Genomic DNA, 24,436 nt, shown 5'->3' with positions numbered 1-24,436 from the left:
GAGGGCAATGGTTCGCAGAAGGAATGAGACCAATGGTGGAAACCGAGGCAGAACTGGAGGTGCGGTCTTATGCCTCGAGCACCTGCTCCCCACCCTATCCCGAAGGCTGGTCCCATCCACAGGGTCCCTGGGGAAGTGGAGGTCGAAGGTCATTGGATCTAGAGGTTTGGTCTCAGTTCCTGGCCAAAGGGAGTTTCCACACCGCCAATCTCCCTGCCTGACACTGAGATTACTGGGTCCAGCGCCCTACACCACTGGGGGTAGGGGGAGTGGGGGAGCGTACCACACCCTCACCCTTCTAACCCGGCCCCAGGGCACTTCTCCCCACCTCGTCCTCCCTCCCGAGGTCTCACCCCGCCCTCTACCACTGCCCCGCCCCTTCCAGGCAAGAAATGCACCTATGGCGTCAAGTGCAAGTTCTACCACCCGGAGAGGCCGCACCTGGCGCAGCTGGCGGTGGCTGACGAGCTGCGAGCGCAGACTCGGGCTTGGCAAGGCGCGGAGGCGGAGCGGCTGAGGGGCGCGCGGGCGGCGGCGGCCGGGACGGAGCAGGGGGGCCCCCGAGGCGCTTCCAACGCGGCCTGGCCGGGGGGCCCAGAGCCCGGCGCGCGCAGCCTGCCCTCTGCGCGGCCGGTGGCCGTCGTGGAGGCGCTCGAAGGTGGCTTCTCGCGGCTCGCCTTCAGCGACGACCCGGGGCTCCTCGGGACGCCTCCTCGGGACGCCGGGCTCACGCTCCAGCCGCGCCGGCCGGACTGGGTGGCGCGGGGGCCCTCTCCGACCCCGGCAGCCCCGCCCGACCTCCCGAGCCCCCGGGGCTCGTCTGGCCCGCCGACCCGGCCGCGCGGGGGGCACGTCCCCGGGGCCGCGCACAGTGAGCTGCTCTCCCAGCGCAGATGGCCCGCCGACGCGCGCGCCCTTCCCCCGGCGGCCGGCCGGTTCCCGGGCCGGTCGGCTTGGGCGGAACGCGGCTGGGGCTACGGCGCCTTCGACGGACCGTCGGGGTCGCCGCCTCCCTCCGCTCCCAGCGAGGCGGACGCGCGCGCGCGGGCGCGCATCGTGCTCTGCAGCATCTTCCCGCCGCACCAGGTGGACAGCGTCATGGCCCGGTTCCCCGCGCTCTCCGACGTCACCAGGCTCATCCTTCTCATCCAGAAATTCCAAAGGTCTGGTGCGCCTGTGGGAAAATCCTAAGAAACTCGCCAATGCCACCGCAAGTGATGTCCCAGCCTTGCCCTACCACTTGGGCAGGGCGGGTTGTCAGCCTGCTCCTGGGGCGAGCCGCTGTAAAGCCCCCTTTTCTTCAGAGATGGTCAGGGAAGCCAGCTTCCTCACCCTCAGCCCGGCTCCTGGTGGCACTCGATGACCCTCCCTGACACTGCAGGGCTTGCTGCTGGAGGTCAATAAGGTCGGCCCCTTCCGGGAGGGAGTGATGTCTTATGTGTGGAAGTCTACGGGTCCCCCGACAGCTCCGAGGGTTGGTCTAGAACACTCCATGCCTGTTTTGACAAGCTGCAGTTGGGATCCACAAGTGGGTCACAAAGGCAATTTTATGGGTCACACCAGAAAGAGGAAATCTCAGAGTGCACACCGCAAGTAATCAAGCTAGGTATGAAACTCCTGTTCGTTAGCTTCAGGTGGGTGCACCTGCATCCCCTTAGTACCCATGTAAACCTGAGGTGGGTCCTGGAAAAAAGCTTGAAAAATCCTGGTACATGGCCTTGAATTTTATTGTATCAAATCGCATTTGACATATGTAGTGGGTTGGTTGATGGAGTTTTCAGCATCTGGAGGTTTTCAGATGAGCTGTTTCTTACCTCATAAGGGGAACCTAGAATTCTAGCTTTGATGTGTGGGCTCCACTTGTCACTCTGAGATTGCGATTGCTGGTCTGTGGGGGCGGGGCAGGGCCATGGTGTCCTGAGGGTCTGCTCCTGGGGCCTTCACACCACACACACACACACACACACACACACACACACACACACACACATACACACACCCTTCTTGACTCAGGGACTTCCCTCAGGGCATTTTCTAGCAAGCTCCTCTACTGGCTGAGTTTTCTAAGCTGCCCCTCACACGTGAGCCAAGGCCCACTGAGTCAGAACTTGTGCCCAGGAACATTGAGGTGGGTCAGTGAAGAGCTGAACTGTCCTCAGTCATGGAGGTTTATTGGCCCCTTCCACCACTGCTGTTTCTTCCAGCCAGCTACTGCTTTGAGTTTTGGGGCAAAGGGACCCACCCATTTGCAATGGGCAAGAAATGAGACTGGGCTTCCCCAGTGTGGACCCTGCATCCTCAGGGGGCCCTGGCATCTCTAGGGGGCGTCTGCCATTCACTCTGGGTTACAAGTCCAGTGGGGCAGGTCTTGGCTCATTTGCTCATGAGGGCCCTTGGTGGCTAGCCATCTGGGAGAGTGTGAGGCACCTCCCAGTGTAAAATCAGCTCCCAACCCCCCAAAGTTTCCTGCAGACTGGGAGTGCAAAGGGAAACCCTTCTCAGTGCACCACTCAGCTGTGGGCATTGTTGGCACACACCGGGGTGTACCCCTGGGAGCCAGCCCAGGAGAGTCTGCATCCAGCCCTCTAACTCAGGGTCAATGCTGCCGGTGGTGATAGAGTGACGTTGTGTCTCCCTGTGACCCCTTTCATCTTTTTCAACCAGCCTTTTAGCGTGCTTGAGCCAGATCTGCTCTTTACTCCTTTTTCCCCAAAGAGGACACTGTACCCACAGTTGTGTCTTATTATCTGGGGACCTCAGTCCTGAAGAGGGTCAACTCTTTCTGGAAAAATTGGATTTCCCTCCCGGAGTTTTTTGTTTTTGTTTTCTTTTGGCAAGACAAGCTTTACGTTAGAGCTGCTTTTGTCTCTCCGATGTGTCTCCTGATGTGGCATTGTTGCAAGGCTGACTTACAGTTGGAAATGTTTAAACTGCTTCCTTTGAGGACAAGTTTGAGTTTTAGTAAGCTGTAAAGCTGTTTTATTTGGTTCACTGTAATTAAGACAAGCACAAAAACAAGTGAAGAGACAGCACATTTCAGTGTAATCCCCTTTGGAATCTTTTCTGAAGTCTTGGTATGTCTTTATGACACAAAACATGGATGGACGGGTGAGTGAAAAGTTCCTGGTCGCATAACTGTTACCATGATCCAAAAATAAATCACTTTTATCCATATCTGGACTGTTACCAAATTGTGTATCATTTTCTCCTGTGTCTGCTTCTCCCCTCAGGTCAGGTTTTCACATTCAATATTGTGGCTATGAAGACCGATGTAATGACTGCTTTATGTGGTGTTGTTCCACTGTTGGGGGTCAGAGGCTGGAATCTACCTTTTCCAGGGGAAACAGCAAGGCCCAAGGCGAGGATAGGCCTTTGCTGGATGCTCAGTGGGCTGTTTCCAGGTACATGGGCTGCTTGCCTGTTTGCCACACTGTTAAAATCCTCCTTACAGAACCACAAAGCAATCTCACAAACACCACTTCTTGTATCAAGTTGCAGCAGAACCCTCGATTGCTCAAATCTGAGCAGCTGGGTGCCGGACCGTGTTTTTGCTCATGCAGCTTTTCCAGAAGACTCCGGAAGGCATTTTGAGGCAGAACTGCAGAAAATCGGGGGCTAAAAGGGGAGAAGCAACAGAAGCCACTCAGGTCCTCATTGTTCCAGATAAAACAAATCCCAGCCCTCCGGATTTTACCTAGAACTCATGTCAGGGAGCAAAGAGCCAACTGCTAGTTGGTGCAGGGACACTCCCCATGTCTGGGAGAAGAGTCCCAGGGGGAGAAGACCATGGTCATGGTCAGGGCGAAGGGAAGAGGCATGAAGGGATGGGGGATGGGAGAGGGGACTCAAGGAGCTGGAGTAACTACTTGAAATCACAAATCCCACCATGAGGGAATGCCCAGAGCCAGGACCAGCTACATAACTTGTGGGGCCACATGTAAAATTAAAATGCAGGGCCCCTTGTTCAAAAGTGATCAAGAATTTCAAGATATTTGATAGCACAGAATTCAACCAAGCCTGGGGTCCTTCTAAGTGGGGATGTCCTGTGGGATTGTCTCCTGCTTATGAAGCTGTTTTGCTTGTTGAGAAACAAGCCAGAGAACATTCTCCATAACCAGAGTGTCAGAGTCCAAGAGACAACGTGCACGCTTCATAGTTGGGGAAGGCCACATGTGTCCGAGGCAGGTGCCTCAGAGTCCCTCAGGGACTGTCTCCTGCACCCTCCTGAGGGTGAGTGGGCCTTCCTTGGCTTTCTCTGCCCACCTCTGCTCCAAGGGGCTCAAGAGGAGAAGTGGAGGGTCTTGAGCAAACCACATACGGGATGAGCTGTGTCCAAATGAGGTCAGAAGGGGTAAATCTAACAGGGTAGCAAGTATATTGGTTTGCATGAGGCGAGCTCATGACTCACAAGCATGGCTCACAAATCAGGAGCCAGGAGACTGGGGTGGGAGATGGGGGGAAAGCAACTTCGAGGTTGGTTGGTTGCTTGAACCCTATCTGTCAGGATTCTCTCTTTGGTTTTCTTCTGCATGTGGGATTATTCTCTCCTTCTCAGGTTTTCTGTACACAGTGAGAGCCACTCTGTTAACAGACCTAGGTACATATCCTTTCAGCTAAAGGAATTTCAGCCTCAGAAGAATCTTGGGAAGAATCAATTGGCCTGGCATGGGTCATATGCCCGCCCCTGGACCAATCACCATGAGGCACTACAAAGGGGGGCAGCTGGGTCTCATGCCCCCCTCCAGCTCTGATGAGGACACGTCCTGGGATTGTCAGCTTCTGCAGGGACCCACATGGTTGGTGGGGTGTCAGAAGGTTTAAGGGAATGCAGAAGGTTTAAGTTTCCCTCAGAACGAAGAAGGGAGACAGTGTCTGGGCGACAAAAAGAATACCCAAGGCAATGTTCAAGTTTGGGCCCTAGGACAGGACTTAGGATGGCCCCACACATCCCCTCCGCTAGCTCTAGTCCTGCCTGAGAAAGGAGCTGCTGTGTTTATTCTCTTTCTCGCTTTGTCAGGAAAAACCATGTATCTGCCCATCCATAGACAACACAGCTTTGTGTGGTTGGGAGTTGGAGGGCCTGCTGTTACAGGGCCTGAGCTATCATTGTGTTAATCTTGCCAGCCCCGGAACGAGGCCAGATGAGCACTTTGGTGGGAGACTGCCAAAAATCCCTGCAGGGGAGGAAGTGGCTCTTCAGAGTCAAAAGGTGACCTTGTTCCCTTTGCCTCACTTCTGGACTGATGCCCACTAGAACTCGGGAAGCTCTCGGAATCGGAGCATTCAGCCCAACTGCTGGGAGCCAAGCTGAAAATAAGGGGCTGAGGGCTTGACCCAGCTTGTAATTACTTTGCTCTGAGTTCCTGGGGAAACAATGTCACCTCTCTGTTCTTATGTGAGGTGAGGAATGACACACCTATCGTAATGCCCAGGAAGATGCTGGATAAACAAGCAGAAAGGCATGTGAGCATAACTCAGAGACCAGTTGAATGTCATTCATATTAACTCGCTGGCTGGTGGACTGACAAACACTGACTGGCTGACTGACTGACTGACACTGACTGGCTGGCTGACTGACTGACACTGACTGGCTGGCTGACTGGCTGACACTGACTGGCTGACTGACTGACACTGACTGGCTGACTGACTGACTGACACTGGCTGACTGACTGACTGACACTGACTGGCTGACTGACTGACACTGACTGGCTGGCTGACTGACTGACACTGACTGGCTGACTGACTGACTGACACTGACTGGCTGACTGGCTGACTGACACTGACTGGCTGGCTGACTGGCAAGCAGTAACGGAACCTGACTGACATTGACTGACAGACACTGGTTGGCTGACTCATTGACACTGAATGACTGACGCTGATACTGACTGGCTGACTGACTCACTGACACTAATACTGCCACTGACTGACACACTTACTGAGTGACTCACTGACACTGACTAGCTGACTCACTGACACTGTCACTAACTGACATATTGACTGACTCATTGACACTGACACTGTCTGACTGACAGACACAAGGGGATAGACACGGGCTGTCTGACTGGCAGTGATTAACTGGTACTGACTGAGACACTGGCTGGCTGACACTGACTGCACGGCTGACAAGGTTAAAAGCGTGGTTGACACCTGTAGCTGTTGGGAGTCATTACTCAAATAGGGTTAACAAACCACAATAGTTTGGGCTTTATCTGAAGTCAAATTGATTCTTGAAAATAGTGTCTGCATGATTAAAACAAGTCACATTAAGCCTCCAAAAGTCAGTTTCACTGTTGCCATTCTTCTTGAGGTAGTTTATAGAGGCATTTCTCCCTCAAAGGAAGGATGGAAAGCACAGGATGGAGATGAGGTCCCTCTCTCTGCACCAGTGATTTTTTTTTTTTTTTCCCCCAGTCTGGCCTCTTTTCCTTTCTCTGAGAACTTCCCTAGCTCTCATTTTCTCAAAGTCCCTTCTTCACCCAAAAATCACCTACTGAGGGGTCCTTTGTGTTCCATCTCTCACTTGATTGTATGTATCTCCTTTGCTCTCTTATCCTCTTCAATCTCCTGCTCCCACCATTGTCCTCAAATCTCCCTCGGCTTCAAGGCTTCAAAGCTCTTCTTTTCCCCTTCCTCTGCAAAGTCAGCTCAGGCCATTCTAGCAATTGTGAACCACCCTTCTCGGATTCTTCACTGCTGTCTTTTCCGGGGCTGAACATTTCCAGCTGCTCCAAGGCACCCTTTGGAATGATTTTGTTGTGAATGGTTATTTGTTGCTCTTTATCAAACTCGTTTCCTTGTATTTAGGTTTCCACTTAAGACTATGCAAATTGGAAGGTTCGGACTGTGTCTTTAGCCTTGCCTTTCCATCAGCCTTGAGGCTAGTCAGTCAGGACCAGTGAGGTTATGTCACTGAAACAAAACAGTCCTGAATCCCAACAGCTAGGATTACAGAGTTGTGTGACATCATTCTTCATGTCCAGGACAGGTTAGCTGGGGCTGTGCATGCAGAGACCCAGGCTGAGGGAGGATCTGTCCCTAGCTTCCAAGTGGCCCGAAGAAGAGAACATGCTCAACTGTGCAGATTCTTAAAGCTTGCAAGCAGATATGGCATGGCAGCACCTAATTACACAGGGCAAGAAAGTGCAATCCTCCTGTACGTCTACACGTGGTGGGCATCTTTGGAGAATGGCACTGTGATCCTTTGCCTGTGGTAGGCAACAGAGAAATATTTATTAATTGAAAACGTTGAAGGAAAAAAAGAGTTACATGAAGCATGGTACATCCATTTAATGAAATATTATAAGCCGTTAAAATGATAGATCAGAGGATGTTAAGGACAGAAAATGTTGAGCATCAGAGGATGTTAAAGACAGAAAATGTTGAGCATCTTGTCATCAGGGAAACTTGTCACCAGGGAAACACAAGTCAAAATTTGTTGAGATACCACCTCACACCTGTCAGAATGGCTAAGATTAACAACACAGGAAACAACAGATGTTGGCGAGGATGTGGAGAAAGGGGACCCTCCTACACTGTTGGTGGGAATGCAAACTGGTGTAGCCACTCTGGAAAACAGTACGGAGGGTCCTCAAAAAGGTAAAAATAGAGCTACCCTATGATCCATTAATCACACGACTAGGTATTTACCCAAAGGTTGCAAAAATACTGGTTTAAAGGGGCACATGCATTCCGATGTTTACAGCAGCATTATCAATAATAGCCCAGTTAGGGAGAGAGCCTGTGTCCATCGACTATTGAATGGATAAAGAAGTTGTGGTGTACATGAAGTATAAAAGTAGATCATAAAAAGGAATGCACCATGTTTCTCTTTTGTTAAAAATGCATGTTCTATTTCTAGAAAAGAAATTCTCTAAAATGGTCGACAGAGTTTATCTGGGTGGTGGGGTTATGATTCCAGCTGACACTTTCCTCCTTTTGGTCTTTACATATTTTTTTCTGAATCTTCCATAGTTAATGGTTTTTATAACAAGACACAAATTCCTTGCTACACACCACTGCCTTTTAAAGAATGCTAAACTAGAGGCACCTGGGTGGCTTGGTGGGTTGGGCCTCTGCCTTCAGCGTGGGTCATGGTCCCGGGGTGCTGGGATGGAGCCCCGCATGGGGCTCTCTGCTCGGCGGGGAGCCTGCTTCCCCCTCTCTCTCTGCCTGCCTCTCTGCCTACTTGTGATCTCTGTCAGGTAAATAAATACAATCTTTAAAAAGAATTTTTTTAAATTTTAAACTACACACTCGTTATAAAAGATTCAGAAGATTCAGGCACTTTGAATTGACATGTGATAACATGGAAGCATAGATCCTTCCAGACTTCTTTCCATACGTGCATGCATATTTAATTGAAAGAGTCCTCATGGGCTACAGCCTGGACAGCATGGGACTGATATCAGTGACACGACAGCCCAGGTGAACATCAGGCTAGTTCTACGGCCAGAAAATCCTATGCAGACCCTGGTTCCCAGGAGCGCTGAAGGACCCTGGGAACTATCCCTCCAACCCCCACCCCCACCCCAAAGATGTTGGGTCAGTTGTCTGGGGGTGCTCTGTGGAAGACCTCTCACCCCGTGGCAGCTTAGGTCACACACACACACACACACACACACACACACACACACACACACACTGGGGATCCTCATACTGCAGGAAGGGAGGCTGCCCTCACTGTGGGGAGCTCGGCCCTGGAGCGTCCAGCTCTCATTGCTGGGGAGAGGAGGAAGATGGATGTTTCCCCCTTCTGTTTGTGTTCTTGAAGTTGATTCAGCGCCAGGGAATTTTTTTGGCCAAGTCAAGTTCAAAATAACTCTTCACAATCTGTTGGGTGCAAATGCGGTTGATTTATGGCTTTGCTGACCTTTGATTCATCGGCAAAGCACTGCCTGGGGCCCTGGGAGGTTTGCCTTTGCTTGTTTACCCAGGGTGATTTAGGGGGTCCAGCGCCAAGAAGGTTTTCCTATTTCTTCCACCCCAGGACCTGACCGCGTGGCCCCTGCCCTCAGGGTTCACACTCTAGTGGGGCTCCGCCTCTGGTTTTCTACAGTGTGACAGTCATCTTTTGGATGCCCTAGACCACACGTCACTCAGTCTCTGGCTTTGAACACCTCTGAAGACACCCGCAGAGAAACTGCCCCAAGCAGCTTCTCACGCAGCACAAGGGCTCCTGAGCCCAGCTTCTCCCCCATCTTCTCTGGGCTCCCACTCCTCTACTGAGGGGCTGCTGGGAAGCCAAATGAATTATCACGATTGATGCGGATGGGGTAGCCTCCTTCCAGACTGTGAGCACAGCCAGGGCCCGCAACCCCTGCCATTAACCACTGGCAGATGTCACTCGAACAACTCTCAGAATAATTACACCCGAGGAAGCCAGTTAGAGGACAAGATACTGTGTGATTCCATTGATATAAAGCTCTAGAAAACCCAAACTGATCTTAAGTGCCAGAGAGCAGATGAAAGTTTACCCGGAGATATGGGAGTGGGGGAGGGGGCGGGGCAAGGATTGCTGAGGGACTGATGAATACGTCATCCTCTTTATGGAAGTGATGGTTTCGTGGGTGTGCGCAGATGTCAAAACCCACCAATTGTGCATTTTTAATCCACGCGGTTTATAGTATGTTAGTTATACCTTTGTAAAGCTCTGTATGTATTATTATTTTTTGAGAGAGAGTGAAAGAGTGAGAGAGCATGTGTGCAGGGGTGGGGAGGGCAGAGGAAGAAAGAGAGAGAGAGAATCCTAAGCAGGCTCCATGCTCAGCCCAGAGCCTGACATGGGGCTCAATCCCAGGACCCTGAGATCGTGACCTGAACCAAAATCAAGAGTCAGAGCCACCCAGGCACCCCAGTGAAGCTCTTTAAAAGAAAAAGAAACCTGCTGTGTTCCCAGAACGAATTCTGGAGGGTTTGATGATGTTGCCACAGGCTTCCATCCTGAGTTGGTCCCAGCTTCTCCTCGTCACTCTTCTGTCCTGTGCCCTGCCCTGTCTGAGCCCATCGAATGTGCTGTCCTAATGGGCCCATCTCAGCCTGAGGGGCAGCTGGGTCGGGGGGAGGTCTTTGGAGAGACCCCAGGGCTGCTGGGCTTCCTCCCTGCACTACTCAGCTAACAGCTTTCTTTCTTCCCTTTCCTTCCTTCCTTTCAAGGATTTTTATTTATTTATTTGAGAGAGAGAGAGAGAGAGAGAGAGAATGAGTGTGGGAAGGGCAGAGGGAGAGAGAGAGAGGCAGACTCCCCACCGAGCAGGGAGCCTAATGCAGGACTCGATCCCAGGACCCGGAGATCATGACCTGAGCTGATGGCAGAGGCTTAACCAACTGAGCCACCCTGTCACCCCTCAACTAACAACTTTCAAATGAAGATGTCGCTTTGGGGTAGTTTTGAAAGACTCAGGCTGGTGATGATTTCCAATGTCAAAGTGAGGAAGCAGTTTTGTTAGTGGCTTGCTATTGTGCCGATTTAGTGAATTTATGAATGGCTGTGGGGAAAAAGGTCTGCTCCTCTCCTGATGTTGCCTGTTTGGGGAATGGGTCCTCAGTACTCCTCCTGTGTGGAGTGTCAGAAATACAGGCATTTACTGGGTCAATTTTGTTCTCAGTCACATGTATGTTCTTGGACTTCAAGACATCCCAATGCCTGTGGAGCTGATAACATAAACTCTAAGGTCTCGCGTGGTCTGGACATGCTATGATCTTTCAACACTAGCCCTATCTAACACTAACATCTATGCAGCTCACCAACTTGCTTTGAAATGGGAAAGACCACTGCGTTCCGACCCCATGCCGTCTTTCCTACCTAGCTACAGAAATACTTCTTGCCTGAAATCTCAATTCAAATGTGGGCCTGAGACATTATTTTTAAAGGACCTCAGACACTATTTTGGTGTTGCCCAGATGCTGGGAGCAAACTTCTTCAGGATGCAAAGCTCAGCCCCCTTAACTCCAGGAAGAGGAGGAAAAGCACTATCTCTGAACTAGTCTAGGTGTTCCTGGGTGGGGGGGTGGGGGGAGTTGGTGTTCACCGACTTCGGTCAACTGAGAAGGGAGCTCACCAAATATAAAAATTCTCCAGACTGGGGGCGCCTGGGTGGCTCAGTAGGTTAAAGCCTCTGCCTTCGGCTGGGGTCATGATCCCAGTGTCCTGGAATAGAGCCCTCATCGGGTTCTCTGCTCAGCGGGAATCCTGCTTCCCTTCCTCTCTCTGCCTGCCTCTCTGCCTACTTGTGATCTATGTCTGTCAAATAAATAAATAAAATCTTAAAAAAAATTTCTCCAGACTGAATCCTTCGTTCTCTTTCTTGTAAGGGCCTCTAGAAAAAAAGCTACCAAACCCAACGGAATATTCATCCAAGAGCGCACGCAAGTACCGACACTGACCATTAGGTGTCACTGTTGCACACAACATGTACTGACCTGGGCTCCAGACGATTGACAGCGCGCCAACATATCCTCCTCCGGCTTTCTGCATCATCCCGGGTTCCCAAAAGTCTAGCAGAGCCCATCCTGAGGCCAGTAATCAGTCAACCATTGACGATGATTATAAAATATAGGGAAAACTTACCGATGCTTTACACCGTGGCAGTTACAACTCTTTGTAATGTAAAAGAGCCAGTATTTGGAGCAACTGGAAGAGCAAATAAAATACACTTTTATGTTGTATTTTTTATTTTTTAAGATTTTATTGATTTATTTGACAGAGAGAGATCACAAGTAGGCAGAGAGGCAGGCAGAGAGAGAGAGGGGGAAGCAGGCTCCCCGCTGAGCAGAGAGCCTGATGTGGGGCTCGATCCCAGGTCTCTGGGATCATGACCCGAGCCGAAGGCAGAGGCTTTAAGCCACTGAGCCACCCAGGTGCCCCATGTTGTATTTTTAAATTCATAATAAACGATGTCAATGTGCAGGAAAATGACAGAGAATATTATAACAAACACTTGATTGCCATTTTTGCTTCAGTGTTTTGCTTTGTTTTAAAGAAATGAAACATTGCAGATACAGTTGTATCCCCATTCCTTACTCTCCAGAGACAATCATTACCTTGAATTTGGTGTGTATCCTTTCTGTGCCGATTCAAATGCCATAGCTGTATTTATATGTATTCATAAACATTATATGGCATGGTTCTATATGTTTTCAAATCTTATGTAAATATTTCCCTTTACATTGTATCACCTGGCAAGTTGCTTTTACCCTCTCTGCCATTACTTTTCACTGTGGAGGTTTATTCCTGTCCCTGTAGGTAGCTCTGATTTATTTATTTAAGCCACTGTTTTGTATTCCATTGAATCTCTACAACAATCCATTTATAAAAATGTTGGCTGTTTTCAATTTTATTACCATTGCGATAAAGCTGGAATGACAATTCAAAAACAACTTTATGTAGGTATCACTCACATACCATATAGTTTATTTCCTTTAAGGTATACAATTCAATGATTTTCTTTTTTCTTTTTTTTTTTTTAAAGATTTTATTTATTTATTTGACACAAAGAGAGAGAGAGATCACAAGTAGGTAGAGAGGTAGGCAGAGAGAGAGGAGGAAACAGTCTCCCCGATGAGCAGAGAGCCCTATGTGGGGCTCGATCCCAGGACCCTGAGATCATGACCTGAGCCAAAGGCAGAGGCTTTAACGCACTGAGCCACCCAGACGCCCCTCAATGATTTTCTCAAGTAAATTTACGAAGTTGTGCAACCATTGCCATAGTCAAGTTGCAAACATTTCTACGACTCCCTTAAGACCCTGGTGCCCATTTATAGTTAATTCTCAGCCCAGCCTAGGCAACTAATAATCCATTTTCTGTGAAATGACTGTTCTTACACATGTCCCTGTGCTCATGGCAAGACTCTCTCTGTCCACCAAAGAGGGCAGTTGCAAAGGCCACGGGAATATGCGTTTTAATTCTCAAATTCTGCCTTATTGTGCACTGTGTGGTTGAGGCAATTACCACTCTTAACCGGTGGGGTGTGGACTTCTTCTTTGGCAACATTATTAATATACATTTTTTGTCCATTTCTTTAGTTTTGTTCTTTTCCTTGTCAATTTGATTTTAACCAGATCATTTATTTGATTTGCATTTTCCTCATTTCTGTCTTTTGGTGTTGGGTTTTTGAGTTTCCTCTTCTAGGAATGCCTATTCCTACTTTTCTCATCTTCTACTGTATTACCTTTTTTCCTATTGCTTTGTAGCAGTCTCTTATATACACTGGGTAACTTTTTTTTTTTTTTTTCAGTTTTATGCTTTGGAAATATTTTCTTCCCTTCTGTGGTTTACTTAAGCTCTAGGGACTTCTCTTGAACAGAAGTTGTCAATTTTTATGTAGTCAAATAATTAACAATTTCTTAGTGGATTGTGCTTTTCATGTCTCATAAAAGGTATTTATCTATCCCAAGGTTACAAAGATATTTTTCTGTATTTTCTTCTAAAAGGTTCAAAGTTTTACATTTCACATTAGGTCTTTAATCTACCTATAATGGATTTTCTTGTGTATCGAGAACATGTTTTCTCCATGAGGACACACTGTTCCTCTATCAAACCCCACCCCGTGTCAAGCTTTTGTTTCTGGTCTCCCTATGCTGTTCATCCATGCCTGTTCTAACACCGCAGCATCTCCATTATTACAGCTTTAGAGCAAGACCTGATATTTGAATGTGACCAAGCACTATGAGGGCAGGAATTGCTGGCTATTTTGTTAACAACTAGGTTCCCAGCTATTAAAGCTAGAGTATAGAATGGATGCTCAGTATTTGTCAAATGACTACATGAATGGACGAATGATAAGGCAGGTCTTTCTTTCTCTCAATCTCTCTCTCTCTCTTTCTTTTTTTTTTTGGTCTTTAGGAATGTCTTAGCTATATTTGGTCCTTAATTGTTCTGGATAATGTCAGGGTCAGTTGGTCAAGTTCTGTGAAACACCTTACTGGAAATTTTATTATAATTTTTTTCGAGTTTGTGGACTAACTTGTGGAGGACTGACATCTTGGTGATACCGAATCTTCCCATCTAGGAACGTGACATAGCTCTAGATTTATTTACATTGCCTTTATCTTCTGTAGTGGTGATATCATTTTCTCCACAGGGTATGTGTGCATGTGTGACTGAAATTATTCCTGGGTACCTCGTAGTTTTATTGTTATTATGAGTTGGTTCTTTTGTCTTTAATGTTGGTGTTATTTATGTTTGTATGAACATAAATTTCCTGAGTGCTTTGTCTACATCTATTAAGATGATTACATTTTCCCCTTTAATCTGTTAATGTGCATTTCTAATTTTTTATTATTATTTTAAAAATAATTTCTAATTTTTTAATGTTGAGCCATCTTTGCATATGGGAAAAGCCAGTTACTTTTCTCCTTTAAGTGCTGACCAATAGAGGTTTCTGTGATGATGGCCGTGTTCCGCTTTGTCCGAGAGCGTAGTCATTACACATATGTGGCTTTTGAGCATTGGAAATGCGGCTACAGTGAGTGAGGAATCGAACTTTACATTTTACTTAATTTAATTATGAGTCTAAGCAGCCACACATGGCTCAGTGCAGCTCTGTATGCGGTGCTGGCCTGGAATATAGATTTGGCTTTATCTTCCCTGTTCTCCTCACTAGAATGGGCCTTCAGGAAATGTGATGGAATGAGGCAGGACTATCATTTTCCATAAGGAAATCTAAAAAAGCAACTGAAGCTGAACATAAATCACGGTGCAGTGAAAAAGCCACGTGCTGGCTGGGCCAGCCCCACCCCAGACATCGCCTGCTCGGTGCTCCTTCTCAGAACCAGGGTATTGGGTCCCATCTCACCAGAGCTGCACCACACATACACCCTAACATTGATTTTTGATTTCTCTCTCCCTTTTTTCCTTCGTTTGTTTGTTTCTTAAATTCCACATGAGTGAAATGATATGGTATTTGTTTTTTTCTGACTGGCTTATTTCAATTAGCATAATACTCTCTAGCTCCGACCATGTTATTTCAAATGGCAAGATTTCATTCTTGTTATGGCTGAATAACATCCCACTGTATATATATACCACTTCTTTTTCCATTCATCTATCATTGAACGCTTAGGCTGCTTTCGTGATTTGGCTATTGTAGACAAGGCTGTTGTTAACACCGGGGGGCACATATCTTTTTGAATTAGTGTTTTTGTACTCTTTGGGTAAAAAACCAGTAGTGTAATTATTGGATCTAAGGGTAGCTCTGTTTTTTACTTCTTGAGAAACCTGTATACTGTTTTCCACAATGGCTACACCAGTTTGCATTCCCACCAACAGTGCATGAGGACTCCTTTTTCTCCTCATCCTTCCCAACACTTGTTTCTTGTGTTTTTGATTTTAGCCATTCTGACTGGTATGAGGTGGTATCTCACTGTGGTTTTGATTTGCTTTTCCCTGATGCCGAGTAATGTTGAGCATTTTTTCATGTGTCTGTTGGCCATCTGGATGTCTTCTTTGCAGAAATGTCTGTTCATGTCTTCTGCCTATTTCTTGATTGGATTATTTATTCTTTGGATGTTGAGTTTGGTAAGTTCTTTATAGGTTTCGGATACTAACCCTTTATCTGATATATCGTTTGCGAATATCTTCTCCCATTCTGTCAGTTGTCTTTTGATTTTGTTGACGGCTAACTTTGCTGTGCAAAAGCTTTTGATCTTGATGAAGTCCTAATAGTTCATTTTTGCCCTTGCTTCCCTTGCCTTTGGCAATGTTTCTAGGAAGAAGTTGCTGTGGATGAGGTTGAAGAGTTGCTGCCTGTGTTCCCTTCAAAGATTTTGATAGATTCCTGTCTCACATTTAGGTCTTTCATCCATTTTGAGTCTATTTTTGTGTGTGGTGGTTTTGTTTGTTTGTTTGTTTTGAGGGTGCAGAGGCAGTGTGACTTCCACCAAAGAACGGCTTCTAAATGCACTCTGAAAACCATGCACTGGACTCTGTTTAAAGGACACAGAGGCAGAGCCGAGACACAGCAAACAGGAAGCTGGTGGTGGGTGCCAAAAGGAGAATCCATGTTCCCTAAGCCTCCAAAAGAAGCAAAGCCGGAGGTAGCTCCAGGAGTAGTGGTACCAGCCATGTGGCCATGGGGGGCAGGGGGGGCAATTCCAGAATGGACCAGAGAACAACCCTTAACAGCCGAGGCAGCTTTAGTCAGGAGCAAGAGAATGACAGCCCACGGGAACCTGTGGCAGGGAGTCTCCAGGAGGGCTGGGGAGGTGTTCACACCCTGCCAGGGCCCCTCCTGGGCGCCCAGCTCCCACTCCCAGCACCTACAGGGATGGAGAGAACAGCAGCCCTAATATTTCAGACCCCTGAAAGAGAATTCTGTCTCAGACAGATGGCAAGGGTGAATAGAGGACAGAAGGGGACAGGGAGGGATGCCACGGATAAGTAAGGGGTGGGATAGGATGGACTGTGGAGGGGGAACAGAGGATACCGTGGACACAGGAGGGGAAGAACCATGAAATGGTCCAGTTTCATTCTTCTGCATGTGGCTACCCAATTTTCCCAACACCATTTGTTTGTCTTTTTCCCATTGAATATTCTTTCTTCCTTTGTCTACTTTTGTGCCAGTACCATACTGTCTCGAGGGACTACAGCTTTATAATCCAACTTCAAGTCTGGAATTGTGATGCCTCCAGAGCTTTGTTTTTCTTTTTCAAGGTTGTTTTGGCTATTTGAGGTCTTCTGTGGTTTCATACAAATTGTAGGATTGTTTGTTTTAGTTTTGTGCTAAATGCCATTGGGATTTTGATGGGGATTGCATTAAATCTATAGATTGCTCTAAGTAGTATAGACATTTTCACAATATTCATTCTTCCAGTCCATGAATGTGGAATATTTTCCCATTTCTTATGTCATCTCTGATGTCTTTCATCAAAGTTTTATAGTTTCAGAGTGTAGGTCTTTTACATTTTTAGTTAAGTTTATTCCTAGGTATTTTGTTATATTTGGTGCCATTGTAAATGGGGTTGTTTTCTTAATTTCTCTTTCTGTTGCTTCATTATTAGTGTATGGAAATGAAACAGATTTCTGTATATTGATTTTGTATCCTGCAATTTTACTGAATTCATTTATCAGTTCTAGAAGTATTTTGGTGGAGTCTCTAGAATTTTCTACATATAGTATCATGTCATTTGCAAATAATGGAAGTTTTACTTCTTCCTTACCAATTTATATGCCTTTTATTTCTGTTCATTTTCTGATTGTTGACTAGGACTTCCAGGACCATGTTAAAAAAAGTGGAGAGAGTGGACATCCTTGTCTTGTTTCTTGCTACTGACTTTAGGGGAAAAGCTCTCAGTTTTCCCCCAGTGGGTATGAGCTAACTGTGGGTTTTTCGCAGAATACATTTATTATGTTGAGGTATGCTCCCTCTAAACGAACTTTGTTGAGGGTTTTTTATCATGAATGGATGTTGTACTTTGTCAAATGCTTTCTCTGCATCTATTGAAGTGATCATATGGTTCCTATCCTTTCTTTTTTTGATATCACCATGGTTCTAATTTGCATTTTCCTGTTTATAGCGAAGCTTAGCTCTTCTCCCTTGAGCCTTGGTTGTTGTGTTTTCCATGTCTGAAAATTGCTTCTTTGTGACCTTTGCCCCAAAAGAGCCTCTTATCCCTCTAACCAATTCTTTATACTTGCTGCCAGGGCAATCTTCTAGAAAAGGTGGTTCTGACCAGACACCCACCCTGTTTAGCACCTCTCGCTGTGACCTTCGTGAGGGGCCACACTTCCTTCTTCTCTCTGAACCCCAGGCTACCTGGACTTCTGTCAGTTCCTCAGATATGCCAGGTTTTCTCCTGCCATAGGGCCTTTGTGTCACCTTTCTGTGCTCATGCCCCACCTCCCCTCCAAACTCCTGAAATTCTCCAGGCTCAGAACAGCATGGAGCCTCAGGGTCCCTTCACTGGTCCCTGCCCTCCTGGCAGCTTCCCTCCTCCCGGGTCCTCCCACTCAACCCCACAAATCTGAACCCTGGGAGTCTGCTTGTCTTGTTTAGGGCAGGACAAGGCCCTGGACACACAGGTGCTAGATTTCTCCCCTCCTTGTTTCCCTCACTAAACGGGTGCCACAGCTGCCCCATTACCTCAAGCCCTTGCTGGATACAAGTGGGTCAGGGTTGGGAAGAAAAGATACCGCTACTAAATATATCAAGGCTGTAAGCTGTCACGAGATTTAAAAATACACATAATGACAAATATTTGCGCCAAAGCTTTCTGAGGTACCAGACTGCTTGCCATTCTCTTTCATGGCTGATGAAGACTACGTCTTCAGAATGTCATTAAAATCTCATCTACACTGTGTTTCACAACAGAAAAAACTAAATTATGGTGCTGTGTGATTAATACTAGACCAAGAGAGCCTGAAAAAATGCGGCTTGGCTGACTGACTCAATGTCCCCCCCCACCCCAGCTTTACTGAGACATTAGAACGTCATGTGAGTTTAAGCCACACAGTGTGATGACCCCATTCTCGTATAGGGTGTGAAATGATAACCACAATAGGGCTGGTTCACATCTCTGCTCCTCACATATTCACCCTTTGTTGTTGTGTGTCGTGAAACCATGAAGGATTTACTCTTCGATCAACTGTCAAGCGTGCCACACAGTCCTGTAAACTAGAATCACCACCCTGTGCGGGAGATCCCAGAACTTCGTTCACCTCATAGCTGGAAGTCCGTGTCCTTTGACCAGAGTCTCCCCAGGTCTCTCAGCCCCCTCCCTGGCTCCATTTCCCACCTTGGCTTTTTTAGATTCCACATGTAAGTCAGACCTTCTTCTGACTTACCCCACTTAGACTGGCTCCTTGTTGAATCACTTTGCTCCCCACTGGAAAGCAACACTCAGGAAAGGCACTGAACGACCAAGGAGACAAAATGACTTAGCCGGTTGACATTGGTCAGATGTGTTTATGGATCCCCTGGAACTGGCACGAGGGGCACACGAATGAGTGACCATGGCGACAATGATGGAGGTTATACATATGTCCAGCAGAGAAACTGTCACCAAGGCCAATGGAGTTACTGACTGCCTCTGACTTTCTAACCTGTCAGCACTGGAGGCCAAAGTCAAGCCCCTGATGTGGTCTTGCTACCATCTCCTTGGTAGCAAGTCAGCTACATCTGGCCCATTCCGTCACGGAGGGGCCAGCGGTCATTCTTCATAGAGATGGATATGCATTCTTGGTGTGGGTTGGCCTTTCCTTCCTGCTCACAGAGCTTCAGCCCCCATCACTGCTGGGGGCTTCCTTAACGCCTTACTCCTAAGCACAGAATCCCGCACAGCCAACGTAAGACAAGGGGATCCTCTTCCTAGAGAAAGGGGTGCAGGAGCGGTCCAGAGCGTGAGCTCGGCAGTGTGGTCACATGCCACACTACGCGGAAGCAGGGGGCTTGGGGGAGGCCTGGGGAAGGACCCCTGCCTTCTCCGCAGACACACCGGCTGAGCAGTAACATTGGGAAGGGAGAGAGGCCACCTTCGGGAAGCAGTTCAGGCATTAAGTCAGAAACCTGATAGGGCAGTGTCCCCAGCAAGAGCACCTGGGGCTAGGAAACCGTGGGGGGACACAAGTGGCTCCACTCGCCATGATCTCCCATGTGTGTGCTTCCCCTCCCCCAACTTTGGGCCCTTCAGGGTTGCCGGTCCTAGAGAGTCTCACTGACCTGTAAGATACTGCGGTGGCAGGGCACCTTGACCCTGGTGTCCGGCGACCAGCAGGTGAGGGGGCACCCTCCTGATCAGCGGGGGGAGGGGGGGTAGGGGTGGGGAGAGGGGACCAGGGAGGTCGTGTGTGTGGAGACCGGATGATCCCCGCGGCCGCCCCCGGGCCCTCTCCTGCCGCGCAGCGCTGGTGCACCCACGTCTGCCGGCCGCGCGCAGGGCCGCCAGGGAGAGGAGGGCCCCCGATCCGCCCCAGCCAAGACCTGCAGGACTTCGAGGAGGGAGGCGGCAGCCCTGGGTGGGGGCGGGCAGGGGCGCGCGGGAGCGAGGGGACGGCGGTCTGCGGCGCGCGCGGCCGGCGGGTGACGGCGACAGGCGCCCCGGCCCCTCTGCGCCCGCGCCCCGCCGCCCGGTCCGCAGGGGCGCTTCCCGCTGCCGCCCTTGGGCCCCGGCGCCGGCCCCCGGCTCCTCAGGCCCGACTCCCGGGGGCGCGGTGCTCCTCAGATGCTCCTGCAGTGGCGGCTGTCTGCCTTCCCGCTGCCTCTCCGGGACGGTGGGCAGGGCCCTTCCCGGCCCCGCCAGAGCCACGCGCCCCCCGGCCCCGGCCTCCGGCAGCCCCGCCTGGCCTCCCGGCGCCCAGGAGGCTGAGGGGCTGACCGGGTCGCCCCTCTGGGAAAGTGCTCCCCTTCGGCCGCTTGTCAAGGGGCTGGTGGTCTGTAACGAGGTTTATGGGTGTTAGAACAAAAAGCACGCTTTGAACCGAAATCGATTTTGCTTTACGCAAATTCAGCACCCTGTTCTCGCTTTTCTTCTGTGCTCTGGATCGCTGAGAGACTCGGTGATGGGTGGGTGGGGGAGCTCGGAGCTTGGCATCTGGGAGCCACAGGCATAAAGGTCAACCCGCTGCGCTGTCCAGATGGCGAGGCTTACTTTATTGCAGTTGTTATTGTTGGCGAGGATGGAGGGGAGGGGGGTCTGAGTCAAGTTGAAGGCTAACATGGGTCGTGGGTGGACGCCCTGCCAGAAGGCCTGTAGTCGCACGCCCTGGAGGTGATGGTTTGGGGGGCGGTTTTCCAGCAGTCCCTCCTGGGATGCAGTTGAGAGGGGCTGCTTTGGGGGAGGATGCTGACGGCTCCCCTGGGGCCCAGGACCCCCTCCACTGAACCCGTGGCCGCCTCCGCTTGGCATTCATGGCTTGTGACCAGCATCGACTGCTTCGCAGCCCACCAGCCCATGTTTGGGGCGTCTCTCGGTGTTAATCAAAGATCTTAATCCTCTGCTCTACTACTTTCTTTTGAACTGTGGCAGTATCAGACCTATAAGAAAATCGTTCTGAAGGGAAAACTGCAAACAGCTTAAACTTCTCTCTGTGAAGTTTTTTCCGGATGAGCGATGTTTTTGACTTAAAAATGTTCCCTTGTAATTATGCCTCTGTGTGTATTCGTGCTTTTCTTCTGCTTGACTTCCTTTCTGTTTATTCAGCAGTTAGGAACTGTGCCACATGGGGCTCAGCTGAAGGAAGCCGCCCTTGCGGTGTCCTTAGAAAGCAAGAACGAGGAGCCCAAGTAAGAAACCTCACGTGTGGTGTCCCCCATGCGGCATTAGCTGGGGAGGAATCCACTTTTTGAGATGCCTTCCACACTCCCTTCCTTATTAAAGAGAATTATGGTGGAAAGACAACAAGAAAGAAAGAAAGAAAGAAAGAAAGAAAGAAAGAAAGAAAGAAAGGAAGGAAGGAAGAAAGAAAAAAAACACCCTGATGTCAGATTTAGGAATCCATCCAACTTAAAGAAAAGAACATCAGATGCTGCTCAGCGTACCACAAATGCAAGAGACAAAGAATGCAGCATTTCGAGCAGAATGTACCAGCTTTAGCGAGCTGTAAGGGCAATGCTGCTTACTTGCCTATTCCCCTTTCCCTCCTGCCTAGCCAACATCACCCCTAAAACCAGTTCTGAAGTGATTAAAAGCTAATTTCCAAGGATTTAGTAACATCCCTGGACTGATGAGGTTCTCTGCTCTATCCCCAAAGCAGAAGCCAGAAAGCATTATGGTGTGTGGTTTTCACTAAAGGTAATGTTGGCTCACTTGCAGAAATGTATTTTTCTGAAAATGAGCGTATGCTCTTTAAGAGGGAAGCTGAAAACAAAATATAACAAGACCACTCTCAGAACAAGTGGGTAATGAATAGAGAGGGGACATAATGAGGAAGAAGCCACCATAGTCCAGAGCCTTGGGAGATCCCAAGGATAATGAGAAATTAAATTTCTAAATCAATGTTTAACCCGAGAAAGTAGGAACATCTCATAGTTGTTGGGGATTTGTCAGCTTAAGATGCTACATAGTGAGTGTAAGCAGAGACATTGACTTCACTTATATGAGAGTTACTAGAATTAAAGATGTATTTCAATGAGAACACACTTCAGACTCGGAGAACTGAAGGTGGGTAGCTCCCTGGAGAAATTTTTTTTAAAAGATTTTATTTATTTATTTGACAGAGAAACAGCGAGAGAGGGAACATAAGCAGGGGGAGTGGGAGAGGGAGAACCATGCTCCCCACTGAGCAGGTAGCCGGATGTGGGACTTGATCCCAGGACCCTGGGATCATGACCTGAGCCGAAGGCAGATGCTTAACGACTGAGCCACCCAGGTGTCCTCCTTGGAGAATTCTACTTGGATTGCAGAATTCAAGCTATAAGAAGGCCAGAGGCCATACCTCAAGCGTGTCCATTCCTGATACTGGTGAGTTTCATGGACCTTCAGATGGTGGCTCTAAGTGGCAGCATGGCGCCAACCTTGGTGTGCAGACGGCACAGTTCACTTGACCTCTTCACAGCTTTCAGTTCACACTGAGCTCCCAAGGAGACCAAGATGACAACACAATGCTCCTCAACACAGACGGTCCTCATGCCGTTGTCTTAATTCCACAGTGTTACAGTTTGAGAAGAAAGCCGACCAAATATATTGGCCACCAGATATATAGTGGTGATAGAGAGGACTTGGTATATACACTACTAATAGGAAGTTGTAAGTCAAATACAAGTTAGCAAGAGTGTGGATAATGGAAATTCCCCAGTAGGATGACGTCTGGGAGTCTTTAGCTTTAGCTATGACAAGGTTTTACCTTATAGCTGATAATTACGAAGGAAGCATCTAGTTGGTCATTTGTTTTGTGTTTCTTCTTTCCCACTTACCTGCCTTTCTCATGGTGTTCATTCATCAGAGTGGCAGACAGGTATTGGAATATACATCAGATGATTCCCCTTCTAAAGCTTCTTTTAAAACAAATTTATTATTTTAATTTATATACTATAAAATACACTCACATAAATTGTATGATTTTTATGTAACAAATGCATCCATTTTTTTAAAATCTAAATTTTGTTAGTTAAAATATAGTGCAAAATTGGTTTCTGGAGTAGAATTCAGGGATTCATCACTTACATGCAACACCCAGTGCTCATGATAACAGGTGCCCTCCTAAATCCCCATCCCCCATCTAGTCCATCCCCCAGCCTTCCCTCTATCAATCCTCAGTGTGTTCTCTATCGTTAAGAGTCACTTACAGCTTGTTTCCCTCTTTCCTTTTTTTCTTTTCTCCTTTTCTATATGTTCATCTCCTTTCTTTCTTTCTTTCCTTTTTAAAAAAAGATTTATCCATTCATTTCAGAGAGAGAGAGAGAGAGAGAGTACACAAGTAGGGGGAGGGGCAGAGGGAGAGGGGAGGCAGACCCCCCCACTGAGTGGGGAGCCCCATGCAGGCTCGAATGGAGAAGCCAGAGATCATGACCTGAGCCCAAACCAAGAGTTGGATGCTTAAGTGACTGAGGCACCCAGGAACCCCATCTGTTTTCTTTCTTAAATTCCACATATAAGTGAGATCATATGGTATTTGTCTTTCCCTGACTGTCTTATTTCACTTAGCCTAATACCCTCTAGCTCCACCCATGTCATTGCAAATGGCAAGATGTCATTCTTTTTGATGGCTGAGTAATATTCCAGTATATATATATACATATACCATGTCTTCTTTATCCATTCGTCAGTCTATGGACCTCTGGGCTCTTTCCATAGTTCAGCTATTGTTGATAATGCTGCTATAAACATCGGGGTGCATGTACCCCTTTGAATCTGTATTTTTATGTCCTTTGGGTAAATACCCAGTAGAGCAATTGCTGGATCATAGGGTAGCTCTATTGAACCCCCAGGCTTTGCTCAAGAGTGGCAAAATGCATCCACTTTTAAAAATTAATTAATTAATTAATTTTTAGATGAGAGCAGGGCGGGGCAGGGGGGTAGGAGGAGAGGGAGGAGAATCCCAAGTAGGCTTCACACTCAGCACAGAGCCTGACACAGGGTTCAATCTCAAGACCCTGGGATCATGATCTGAGCTGAAATCAAGAGTGGGATGCTTCACTGACTGAGCCACCCGGGCCCCCCCAAAAGCACCCATTTTTAAATGTTCTGACAAACGCATACACCCATGGAGGCTTGCTGTCATCAGGATGTGGAATGTGTGTATCACCCTGAGAAATTTCCCTTGTGCCCCTTCTCAGGGAATCCTGGCCCACTGCTTCTGCTGGCCCTATAGCTTCACTCTTTCTATTATGTTATATAAATGAAATCATGCAGATGTACTCCTGTGTCTGGCTTCTTTCACTCAGCATAAGACATTGAGATTCACTGATCTCATCGCACAGTACTTGTTGCTTTTTAATGCTGAGTATTTCCAACAGAGAGGCCGTAATCTGCTCATCCCTTCACCTGTTCGTGGGTATGTGGGTG

General features: G+C 48.1%; 1 protein-coding gene across 1 annotated transcript in view; it reads left to right on the top strand.

The window, feature by feature from the left end:
• Window positions 1-3,180, top strand: part of LOC111147524 (zinc finger CCCH-type containing 12D) — a 29,484-nt gene extending 26,304 nt beyond the window's left edge. Inside the window, exon 7 of the mRNA XM_022503580.1 lies at window positions 386-3,180. Within this exon, the coding sequence (XP_022359288.1) occupies window positions 386-1,191 (806 nt within the window). The 3' untranslated portion in view covers window positions 1,192-3,180. The remainder of the gene's footprint in view (window positions 1-385) is intronic.
• The last annotated feature ends 21,256 nt before the right edge of the window (window positions 3,181-24,436 follow it).

The sequence above is a fragment of the Enhydra lutris genome, unplaced genomic scaffold (genome assembly GCF_002288905.1).
Source record: "Enhydra lutris kenyoni isolate GAN:26980312 unplaced genomic scaffold, ASM228890v2 scaffoldscaffold17, whole genome shotgun sequence".
Classification (NCBI taxonomy): domain Eukaryota; kingdom Metazoa; phylum Chordata; class Mammalia; order Carnivora; family Mustelidae; genus Enhydra; species Enhydra lutris.
This window is presented reverse-complemented; position numbering and strand designations above follow the sequence as displayed.